Source organism: Macrobrachium rosenbergii, chromosome 56, assembly GCF_040412425.1.
Source record: "Macrobrachium rosenbergii isolate ZJJX-2024 chromosome 56, ASM4041242v1, whole genome shotgun sequence".
NCBI classification, from domain to species: Eukaryota; Metazoa; Arthropoda; class Malacostraca; order Decapoda; family Palaemonidae; genus Macrobrachium; species Macrobrachium rosenbergii.
The window spans coordinates 18,349,636-18,361,801 of record NC_089796.1 but is presented as its reverse complement, the minus strand read 5'-3'; the positions used below and the strand labels follow the sequence as shown (position 1 = coordinate 18,361,801).

General features: G+C 35.9%; 1 protein-coding gene across 15 annotated transcripts in view; it reads left to right on the top strand.

Annotated features, from left to right (window-relative positions):
- The window catches only part of LOC136836607 (titin), a 356,015-nt gene that overhangs the window by 212,645 nt on the left and 131,204 nt on the right, over positions 1–12,166 (top strand). For all 15 annotated transcript variants that reach the window (XM_067101069.1, XM_067101067.1, XM_067101061.1 and 12 more), the window contains one exon: positions 11,864–11,986. In XM_067101069.1, coding sequence (XP_066957170.1) covers positions 11,864–11,986 — 123 coding nt within the window. The remainder of the gene's footprint in view (positions 1–11,863; positions 11,987–12,166) is intronic.

Genomic DNA, 12,166 nt, shown 5'->3' with positions numbered 1-12,166 from the left:
ACTGAACGCAGCAATGTTTTATTCTAACAATAAAATAAGGCCTCCGCAGTGAAGTTGACAACATTTTTTCACTGAGTCACTGAACTGCCCAGAAACATCGAGGGGTCTGGGAAATGCAAGCTTATTCTTATGCTTGACCTTGAGCGAGCGAAGAAGGTCAGAGTAAGTTTGCATAATTGGGCGATTTGAATTCTGAAATACTCTCGCAGGGACCTTTTTTACTCTTTGTTTTTCTCCGCTACATTCATCCAGTTTGTGAAGGTGCAGTTAGATCATGACACCATATTCACTGTCAAACAAATAAAGAAAGCGCATGTACTAACGAGAGCAGACCGTTCTTTTTTATTTTTAGACAAAAGCAAAAGATGTGCCAGTGAGACTTAACACTTCTACGTATGTTTAAATAAAATCGGAAGATATGCAGGGATAACCTTTCTTTTTAATCTTTAAATACAAGCAAAGGCTAAGTCAATGAGAACTAAGTTTTCCGTATATCTTTCATTATAAGAACAAGATGTATGATTGAGAGCTAACGTTTCTTTCTTTAAACAAAAACAAGAGATATGCTATTGAGGGCTAAAGTTCCCCTTTTAATTATTCCCCCCCCCCTCCTCGTTCACCCAATCTGTGGAGATGTAATTAGATTACTGAAAGGAAATTCAGTGCGAATTAAAGAAGCAAAAGACGTGCTAATGAGGGCTTGAGTGGAATAGGGGAGCGCTGCTCCACAGCCCCCTGGCGTAGATCCAGGTTTTTTTTGCAACATTATGTTTCTGCTGTTGATCACTGATAAGGCGTGCAAATTAAGCTTGCATTAGTTCTCTAGTGATTACATGAGCATCTTTATGGTAGCAGGTGGATGAGGGAAATGTGTTTCGTTTCGTCAGTATGCTTAAGAAGTCATTTTCAATGCGAGCTTCTTTCTCTTTTACATTTAAAATAATAAAGGAATATCTTATTTCATTTTGATGATAGAATTTTTAGTACTTTTTCCACAGTGTCCGGTTTATGTTGTGATATTGGCATAAATATATATTCAAACTGTTAATGAAATGTTCGGGCGTTTGATTTGAGAGAGAGAGAGAGAGAGAGAGAGAGAGAGAGAGAGAGAGAGAGAGAGAGAGAGAATGTGCGTGTGTATTTTTACAGTACCACCAAGTATTTCAAATACCTCATAGTGACATGAAGACATGAAATTATCAAGATGTTAATGTGATTTAGCTATGTCATGTGATAACCTCTTCGTATAAATTTCAAAGTTGGAAAGTTCATAAAACGTTGTGGCATAGCGGTTCGTAAGATAAAACTGAGACAATGCCTCTGCACAAATCTCGCAAGTTACGTTATAATAAAAGAAGTGTGACATACGTCTGTGCCCCAATATAGTGGGACATGTAAGAAAAACTAAAAGGTGTTTGGTTTATAAAGTAACGCCAACCACATGGCCGTTCCCTATCAGAGTTGACCTCCAAAGAATTGAAATAATTCGAAATTATTTTTCGATCATTATTTTTTGGCAGTCTGAAATAATGTCGTTAATATCAGCATGTTAAATCTTACATAAGAATTAAGATGGCACCATCAGTTGACGTAGACAAACTAAAAAGATTTCCCTTTAATATTTTCCAAATGGATTATATTTTCCATTTAAGAAAGTCTAGTATGAGCCAGATCATTTCACCAATGACGTTTAACCACACAAACAAACATTACGTAGTGTTCCTGAGGGTGTTTCTCTGACGACACTATGTAAATTAGGGTCTTAGAACCGAGAAATACGTAAATGCAGGTATGGAAGTCCCCAGACTCGAGTGTTTGAAATATGACATTCCTGTGTCAACATCAATATTCCTTCCTCTTCACACTACAGACAGGTCCCTTGGTTCGAGAGATCGTAACTAAGCGAACTTTTAGTGATGGTATTTTTGGAAAGGAGGCGACTACGGCGGAAGATCCCTTGATGAATATCGTGGCATTTGTGCCAGTGGAATTTCCTACATATGCTTTCATTTATATTACTGGCGCTGATTTTGAAGGATAATGTGGAAGAAAATTTAGTCTCTCTCTCTCTCTCTCTCTCTCTCTCTCTCTCTCCTCTCTCTCTCTCTCTCTCTCTCTCTCTCTCTCTCTCTCTCTCTACTCATGAGAAAAGAAAAATCCTACTGAATACCAAATTTAGTTTTCTCTCCCTCCATCTCTCGTAAAGAGTAGTTACTAATTAGAAAATCATCTAGAATACCAAATTTAGTATTCTCTCTCCCTTTCTCGTAATAGCAGCCACTAAACAGAAGATCCTCTAGAATACTGCAGTTTTGTATTCCTCCTTCTCGAAAATGTACTCATAAACAGATAATCTCTTCAGAATACCACCTCTTGACTGGGTAACGCAACAAAATGGACCCAGTCTGGCAAAGTCCTTGTCAGTGGCGTGAAGAGTAGCCCTGTTGCACGTGGTTCCAGGTGGCTCACGATGTTGTGGAGGCTGGAGGATGCAGTGCGACCCTCTCTCACCGTCCTCCCATCTTAGCAGAGGAGAGAGAGTGGCAGGAAAGGAAAAAGAAAAGGGCACCTTGAGCAAAGCTTCTCAGTGCTTCCAGTCAGCCTGTGTCTGCCTGCATGTGTGTGTTTCTTTAGTTGTGAACTAAACCTTGGATGAAAATTTGGGATTTTTAAAAATAATTGTTTGAGAAAACGATGAATTTCAATCTCTCTCTCTCTCTCTCTCTCTCTCTCTCTCTCTCTCTTCACACTCTCTCTCTCTCACACACAACACACACAAACACACATTGCATTTATGTAATTTTAATTATTAAATCTTTTCATATAAATTGGCATTTACTTATCTTCCTTCAGAGTTAGATTTCGATTATGTAATTCTTTTCTTGTTAGCCATGTTTGTATAAGTGGTGCACGGGATTTTTCTTTTCTTTTTTCTTTATCTTATCCCTTCGGGGAGCAGTTTTTCTTTTGTCTCGCTTTCTCCTCCTCTCCCACTCCTTTGTTAACTCCCACTCTCACTAGTCACCCGCTATTCACTCCGGGCTGTTTCTAGTCTTTGCAAGCTTCTTGGAAGACCTTTACTCTCTCGGTCTTTCTGCCAGTTTAGTCGTTTTGTATTATTCAAGTGATTTGTAAGTGTCAACCTCACTCAAGCTTATATCAGGCCCTGCTTCCGTGCTTGTTTTCTTATCAGATTTATTGTTCACACATTTTCATGTTATTTATTGTTATTAATTTTTATTTGAATTTTCTGCTTTCCTTTTGTCACACTCATGATGTGGTGTTATGTATCTTATTCAGTCAGTCTCATCTGAGTTAGCTTACTTTGTATTTAATAAGACACTTCAGTCGTTTTATTTTCTCTTTAATAGACATTCCAGCTCTTGAAGAAATTGAGGAAAATTGGCTGAATTTTTACAATGTATTTAAAAGAATTAGTTGCTGAATTGTAAAACCCAATAATGAATTCAAACTAGTCTTCCTTGGATTGCTAACCCATGTAAAAGTGTTCTTTGGTACTAATGTAATTTCATTAAAAAGATAACTTTCTATACTTACTGCAGTAATTTTATTCAGTATCTTATGAAAGTAACTGTCGTTTGGTTTGTCATATATTTTTCGTCTAATAACTTGACTCGTCACATAATGGCCATCTTTCAAGTTAATCGCTAATGAATAAACCGGACTGAGAGTAACTGTCTTTTTATAAGAAATCTATAAGTATTAAAAAAGGTCTTTTTTTTTTGTTTAGTGTCTTGCCTCTGTTAATTATAATGTACTCTTGTTTTTTGAACAATTGCTATATTTTTCTTTTCATGTAGCTTTCTGTGTAGAGTGAGCTTGTTTTTCTTTATACCGTGCTCTGCAGTACCTACCCTCCTTTCTCTCTCTCTCTCTCTCTCTTTCTCTCTCTCTCTCTCTCTCTCTCTCTCTCTGAGATCATTATGTTAAATTTTGCGTTAGTGTGTGTCTGTAGTTATTCTCCATTTTAAATTATGACTACTCTTATAGTCGGTTCAGCTAAATTTTGGAATTCCCTCTTTACGTCAGCATGTACAAGAATGTGTTCTCTTTCGACTGCTGTAAAAGACCGTTCTATTTAACGCTTTACATTCTCCTTCCTCTCTCTCTCTCTTTCTCTCTCTCTCTCTCTCTCTCTCTCTCTCTCTCTCTCTCTCTCTCTCTTTCGCAGTGCATGCTTACTGCGTTTGTTTTATTTCTCGTTTGTGACTGCATTCCCAGTCCTCGCTGTGTCTTGCAAACAGGTGAAGTCCTACAAAACAAGGCCTTCTACACTCTGGCACTGTGTTTATACACTTCGATGGACCACACTGAAAGTTTTATGGTCCAAGTGTCTCTTTATCTTGTCGTTGTCTCCCTCACCGACATTCTGCCTTGGTAGAAATCCACTGTTGTAATTTTTTTGTTCTTTTTAGAGTTTGTGTTTTTATCTGCCTCCCAAATGATCGGTCTTAATAGATACATTGATTTTGTGAGATGATTTCAGTTTTCTGTAAAAGGAAACTATTGTGTCCGCTTTGTCTGTCCGTCCGCACTTTATTCTGTCCGAATTTTTTTCTGTCCGGACCTTTTCTGTCCGTTCTCAGATCTTAAAAACTACTGAGGCCAGAGAGCTGCAAATTGGTATGTTGCTCATCTACTCTCCAATCATCAAACATATCAAATTGCAGCCCTCCAGCCTCAGTAGTTTTTATCTTATTTAAGGTTTAGTTAGCCATGATCGTGCTTCTGGCAACGATATAGGATAGGCCACCACCGGGTCGTGGTTAAAGTTTCATGGGCCGCAGCTCATACAGCATTCTACCGAGACCACTGAAAGATGGATCTAGCTTCGGTGGCCTTGATTATACGCTGTACAGAAAACTCGATTGCGCCGAAGAAACTTGGGCGCATTTTTTACTTGTTTATTTTCGTGTTTGCGAATTCGGCTGAGAAAGGGAAATAGTCTGTATGTCAGTCATTATGCACTGTTTATTTCTCATTAATGTGATTCCAAATTCCGTAGAGGTTGGACACAACTAATCTCTGCCTAAACTTTTAAACTTTGTAGGCATAACTTTAATCTCTGCCTGCACTATGCATAAGAGATGAAGACTTCAGTATTATCTGGCATACAGTATAAGTGCCTTTGTGACCTTGACCATGACCTTCAACCTAAAAATAGCTACCATCTGCGGCGTTCGTGTTTTACAAACACATCTAGTCTTGAGAGAATTGTGGGCGTTATTTCCTTTTACAAGAGCGATATTGTCTCGTCTTCAACATTTTATACAGAGGGGTTGATGGTGGACCGCTAGGGGACATGTGTTGCTTCAGCAATGCTTTCAAAATACTCGTCTTGAGTCTCTCTGTCTCTGTCTGTCTGTCTGTCTGTCTCTCTCTGTCTCTCTCTCTTTCTCCCCTTTGGTATTTAAGCATGGAAAAATATTTCTATCATTTAAATCTTGTCTCTGTGTCTGTTTCCCCTGGTATTCAAACGCTAAGAAATATTTCTATCATTCAAGTCTCTCTCTCTCTCTCTCTCTCTCTCTCTCTCTCTCTCTCTCTCTCTCTTTAAATAGCGTGTCATGTCATGGCATCATGACATAGAGAACATCATATTAAAGCTTGTAAATGCTGCGACGCGTCTTTGAAAGCAGACGTGGCGTATACAACCAGACGCAGAAGACGATATCGCTATGGCTGTCCAATTATGATTTGCGCCGGGTAATGAAGCTAATTGCCTTTCATTTGGCATCGTTATTGTTCGTGCCCCTGTGTTTTGGTCTCCCATTACGTGGCGCGTCTCCGTCATTATCTTGCTTTGGATCCCATTCATAAACTTGAAGAATATGCCTTATTTTTTTAATTCTGATATTTCAAGAAAGTTCTATATATTTATATTATTTAAGTTTTGAAGATATTGGATTTTCAGGTCTCGTTGTGATCCATTGTTTATCTCACCAAATGACGAAGTTGTAAGGTTTGGTAATGGTCTCAGTGCTAAATGGTGCTTGATATTCACTGGCGATTACCCATACCAAAATTAGCCTAGTTTTCCTGGCGTATATTGCACTTGTGTATGTCTTACTCTTCTACTGATATGTCATTCTCTTTCGCTCCGTTTTTCCACATGTGGGTAATCTAACCTGTTTTGCATTTGGGTATGCTATTTTATTTTGAATTTGGTCATTCTATATATTAGAAGCATGGTTTGCAAGTCAGAAGTCCCTTGTGTTGTTTCACCAGAATATGGGGCAAATTTTGAATAATAATAATGATAAAAATATCGTTTTATTATTTTTGTCGTCATTAATGAATTTATTACTTAATACTAATTGTTAATAATGGTGATATGCGTCATCTGGTGCATGAATTTCGTCTGTGATTCCAGGCCAGACGCTGTCATGTTTTGTAATATATATCAATGTTTGTAATGCTTTTCAATTGCAGGATTTCTTCCTGAATAAACTCACAGAAACAATGCTTTGTGATAGCATGCGATTATTTAATTTTTAATTCCGCTTTTGCTTGGCAGTAACATACATTGTACTCTTTTTTTATTATAGTACTTTTGATTTGAATGAATTTCAAAATTTTCTGTCGGTGCAGAAATTTGGTGCATTATCATCCCAGTCATTATATTTCATTAAGTTACAAACATTAGTAGATAACGTTATGTATAATTTATGTGTATATATATAAGTGTGTGTGTGTGTATGTGTGTGTGTATAATATATAAAGTGATTTTATGCAAATTTTTAATTTTTACATTGATTCAAGTATCAATTATAGTCAGAGAGAGTAATAAAATTATTTTGTAATTATATATATGTGTGTGTGTATGTATTATATATATATATATATATATATATATATATATATATATATATATATATATATATATTTATATATATATATATATAATTATGAATTTATTTACATATATATTCAAAGCTTATATTCAAAGTAATCCATGTATTGTAGCACAAAGGTCACTTCCTTGATACTGGAGCTGATCCTCACCTCACAGAGTAATGAAATCAGCACTGACCTCCCCGTATTGGGCAAAAACATTTTAGAAAGTGATTTAAAGCAGCAAGTTCTCTCCATTGTAATGAATTGAATAGCAGTTTTGCATTAGCATGCTCTTCCCTCAACCCCAAGCATCCTTGTCTCGCCCCCCGCCTACCGCCCCCCGCAACTCCACACCCTCCTGGTGGGTAATTGAATGGGAAAGCTTTGTAATTGGACTTCAGCTCATAAGGCTTCGGTGTGCCGTCTCATTGGCTGTGGCCTGTCATTAATATCTCATCAGTAATTGGGTTTCTATCTGAAGACTATGTTGGCATTTATCTCATCCTGTAAAGGAAGTGAAATCTTGCATCGACGGTCTTTTTTTTAATAGTGGATGCTCTCTCTCTCTCTCTCTCTCTCTCTCTCTCTCTCTCTCTCTCTCTCTCTCTCTCTCTCGTATTCAGGAGTCTGTTTCTGGGAAATGTACGAGGAGAAACTGAGCAGAGGAACATCTCATTCAATTGAGATGCCACGAGGTTCCTACCTTGCATTGGAGGTCTTTTGTTTCATCAAGAGTAAAGGTGAAACAGTCATTCTGAAGGTTCTAGAAGTGTTGGTCATTTTGTAAGTCGAAATTTTACTGTCTTTATTATAATCACATTTTATTTCCTGTAGTCTTTGTGCTTTATTTTTATGTGTGGTTGTTCACAGGTAGGCTTAATGCCCTGTAGAGACCGCGTAGTCAAATATATGGCCTTTTGACTTTCTTGTTTGGCATACAATCACCATAAAAAAAACAAAAGAATACTCTACAGCTTAATTTTTCGAACAAAGTTCCTTCTGCAGGAGCAAAGGATGTACATAAAATATAAGTGATAAATTGTCTTCATAAATTTGTGAATGGATTATTTTTTCGTGCAGATGGTCAAAGCCGTGGCAAGTTACCAACAGTATCTCTTTCACGAAGGTTACGATTCAAGGCTGTAATTGCCAAAACTGGAATGTGAGGTAGAGTACTAAATATATATATATATATATATATATATATATATATATATATATATATATATATATATATATATATATATATATATATATATATATACATATATTATATATATGTATGTATGTATATATATATATATATATATATATATATATATATATATATATATATATATATATATATATATATATATATATATATATTAGCTTAGGGGCCTTTGTGTAGTGTATGGAAGTGGCTGATATTCTTGGGTTTAGGTACAGGGGTTCATCCACAACTCAGAGTTAAAGAATGAATGGGGCATTGATGGGTAGCTCGTCTTTTCTCTGAGGCACCCTGTTTGGAAACAAGAATTAAAACTTGGAACATATATGTATGTCTATTTATATATATATATATATATAACTATTATATATATGTATATATATATATATATATATATATATATATATATATATATATATATATATGTATATATGTATGCATGTGTATATATACATGTATAATCGAATGTCTGCAGTCTCCTAACAAACACAAACAAACAAAACTCCTGGAAACCTGACATAAAGAACTGTGCGTGTGCACCAGAGCGCTCGCGCTCATAAGAATCCGTCTGTGTAATTATGGTGTCGTTGGGGGTTACCTCTTTAACTCGTCATCATTCAATCTTCGACCTTGAAACTCATGGTACGTCTTTCATATCATGGTCAGATGACGAGATATGTTTCTGCGTTTTAAAGGGCCCCTTATTTGTTGAGGAGAGAGACAGCTCTTTGCTATGCATATGCATACACACGCACACATATATAGATATATGTGTGTATATATACTGTATATATACATACGTATATATATATATGCATATATATATGTATATATATATATATATATATATATATATATATATATATATATTTATAGATATATAGATATCGACATAAGACGCTTATAAAGCAGTTAATACTTTGGAAGTTTCGTTCCACAGGGCTCACCTATGATTCAGTGATGTATATATATATGTAATTATATCTATATGTATACACACACACACACACACACACATATATATATATATATATATATATATATATATAATATATGTTTAGAGGTCGCATGAAAGTATATAGGCATAGTTATATGAACAGTTTAAATGCTCTTCTACTTTTCCAGTAATCCTTTCAATTATCAGGAAGATTTATCGATTTTATTTCTTCTTCTGTTAATCCTTTCTGCAGTCAGAGTGCTTCATAAAAGATATATCCGAGAAAATGTATGTTGTCTGTTGCGACCGGTGCAATTGCATTATGCATTATTTGGTAGAGAGAGAGAGAGAGAGAGAGAGAGAGAGAGAGAGAGAGAGAGAGAGAGAGATGCCCAACCTTGACATTGATTACAGGCTTATTAGCATAAATTTTTAAATAAAGTTTTTTGTGTTCAATCTCCGCCCGACGTTCGGTGATGTCATCACCGTATGTAATTTGCATTCGGGACAGGAGGAATGCCTTCATGGACTTATTTGGCCTAATTAGATGTGCAATTTTATGCTTATGAGGCAAGGGAAATTGGCTCATTAAATGCTGTACATATAAGCGTGCGGCGCAAGTGTACACGTATGTACATGCCTGAAAATTTCCATTCATTCATACACCTATAAATGTGTATGTATGCGTGTATGTTTATGTGTATTATATATATACATACATACACGTATGTGTGTATTTGTTTGTGTGCGTGTGTCTACATTGTTGTCTGCAGTTGAGTAGGATCGTTACGGACATTGTATAGAAATTTCGCTATTGTTGTGCGGTGCTTGTACTTTGATAAGATTAACACCTTCTCTTGAGGAAAGGGTTTGAAGTCTTGATGTATATGTCAATTTTATTATTTCTTGATTTTATTGGACTGGTTGGTTATTCATGAAAAATAATTTCGATAAATACAACATTAACATTTTTATTTTTCGAATGTTTAGATTGTAAAGACGAGCGTGTTAATGCATTTGCTCTGTATACACTCGGATATGATTGAGGATACAAGTATTAATTATACGAATGGTTAGAGCTTCAGTTTTGTTGTACACCTCCTACTCGCCATCAGTCTTCCGGAGTATCTTAAGGGAAGCATGTGTTAGTGATCTTACTAATGGAACTTTGTGATGTAAACTATAATTAGGGCGGGAATGATAAGTCTGGTTTATAATTACTCTGCCCTCGTGCAGCTTCGTGCATCAGTATCTTTACGGATATTAATGGTGCTTCGGTGATTACGGCATTAAATTGCTTGAGGATTTCAAGAGAGCCATGATCGTGTCGGACAAATAAAAAGAATCAAGATAGAGTCATTCCAAAAATACTGCAGAGATTCACAGATTAAGATCTCGTTAGGTTTCATCAAGGTTTTATCATTTATGATTTAATATTTTCATGACTGTTGGGGTTGTATTTGTTGATTCACATTGCTCCTGATTCTGTTGAGGGGCAGTAGTGCAGGACTCGAAAACGTTTCATGACCTCTCAACTTGTATTTTTGGATTTGAGGTGTTGCATGACCGTTCAGTTTGTATTTATAGATAAATTTTTTCCTGATTCAGTTAAGTTTTAACCATTTATGACAGGTTTTAAAATGTTAAACCTGCATTTATAGGTCTGATTCGTTCATGACTCTATTGGGCTTTATCCACTTACGTGAACTGCAATTTTCATGGATATTAAGTTGCATATGAAAACTTGAATCAATTTGTATTTCTCAAAGTTAAAGGCTTGCGTATTATTGGTTTTTGTTATCCAGTGATTTCGTTTGATTTCATCAGCGAACATTTGAAATTGATCGATTGGATTTAACTTGTGTAGACTGGTTAAGAAAGATGCACGTTATGGGAGTGTTTATTAAGCTGTTATAATCAAGTGGATTTGACAGTGGCAGTCGTTTGCTACCAAGTGAATGTTATTGAATGTGATTAATTTTACCCATGCAACATTGATGAGTTTGTTTTCCCGAACGGAAAGATAATAGAATTTATGTTTTGTAGTAGGAAACATGATGTAAATTACAAGCCAATGGAATTGGGCAGTGCTACCCATTTTAATGCTGCCATTTCAAGAAAGAGAATTTTTTAAGATGATGCTTATTGAAAGATTTTTTTTAGCCTAATATTAAAAAAAAGTGTGGTGTACAAAGAACATGGCCATCACTGACTATTGTAGCTAACACTAAGTGAGTTTCCATTATCATTCAATCAGTCATTGATATTGTTTTAAACTTTTGAGGTTTCAGCGGGTCTTTTAACTTATTATTGATTGCATGGGTTCATTTTAGGGAGAGTTCTAAGTATTCACTTAAGAATGGCTCCATTTTTTAATTGTAGTTTGATTTCATTGCCTTCATTTCTTCCATGAAGAAGATTGGAAGAGTTTTAGTTGATGAGTATTAGTTATAAAAAACAGGACTGGTGTCCCGGAATTTTATACGAATGCTTCGCAGGTGTGCTTATAAGGATCACGACTTTAGTTCACTGAAGTTGTATAGGTCATATTGGAATTATTCTTGATAATATTTTATAACTTCGTATTTGTTAATAGATGATACTTTGTTTTTCATCATTATTCTACGTCTTGGGTAATGGTTGCCCGTATCGTGGTTTCAACTTTAAAATTTCCACTGGTTTATTGTTATTATGGAATTCAAACAATGTTTTTTTACTCATTACACGTTAGTGTTCAGAAGTGGTATTTTGGCAATTGACTAAGTATAAGCATGCCTGGAGGTTGGAGTCCTCGTTTGATATTTTCCTTTATTTCGAGAAACAACACGAGAATAATATTTTTTCTCCTTTTCCCACAGAGTGCCGAATGGCTCGAGTTAAGAGTAGTGGAGTTGACTCCGGGGATGGTGTACCTGGGTGCCACCCTGGAGGAGGCGCTACAGCTACAACAGGCACACGAGGAAGTCCTTACGAAGCTCCAGGTAAGTGAATCATTCGAGTTGGGGATTTATAAGTGATTGTTGCACTTGATTCTCTGAAGTGTTCCAGTGAAATGGCACCGGACACTTTTGCGATTAGATCACTGCATATGTGTTTATAGCTGTACCATTAAGCTAGTGAAACCTAGGGATAAATTGACTAGGTAACATTAGCTCTTGGAA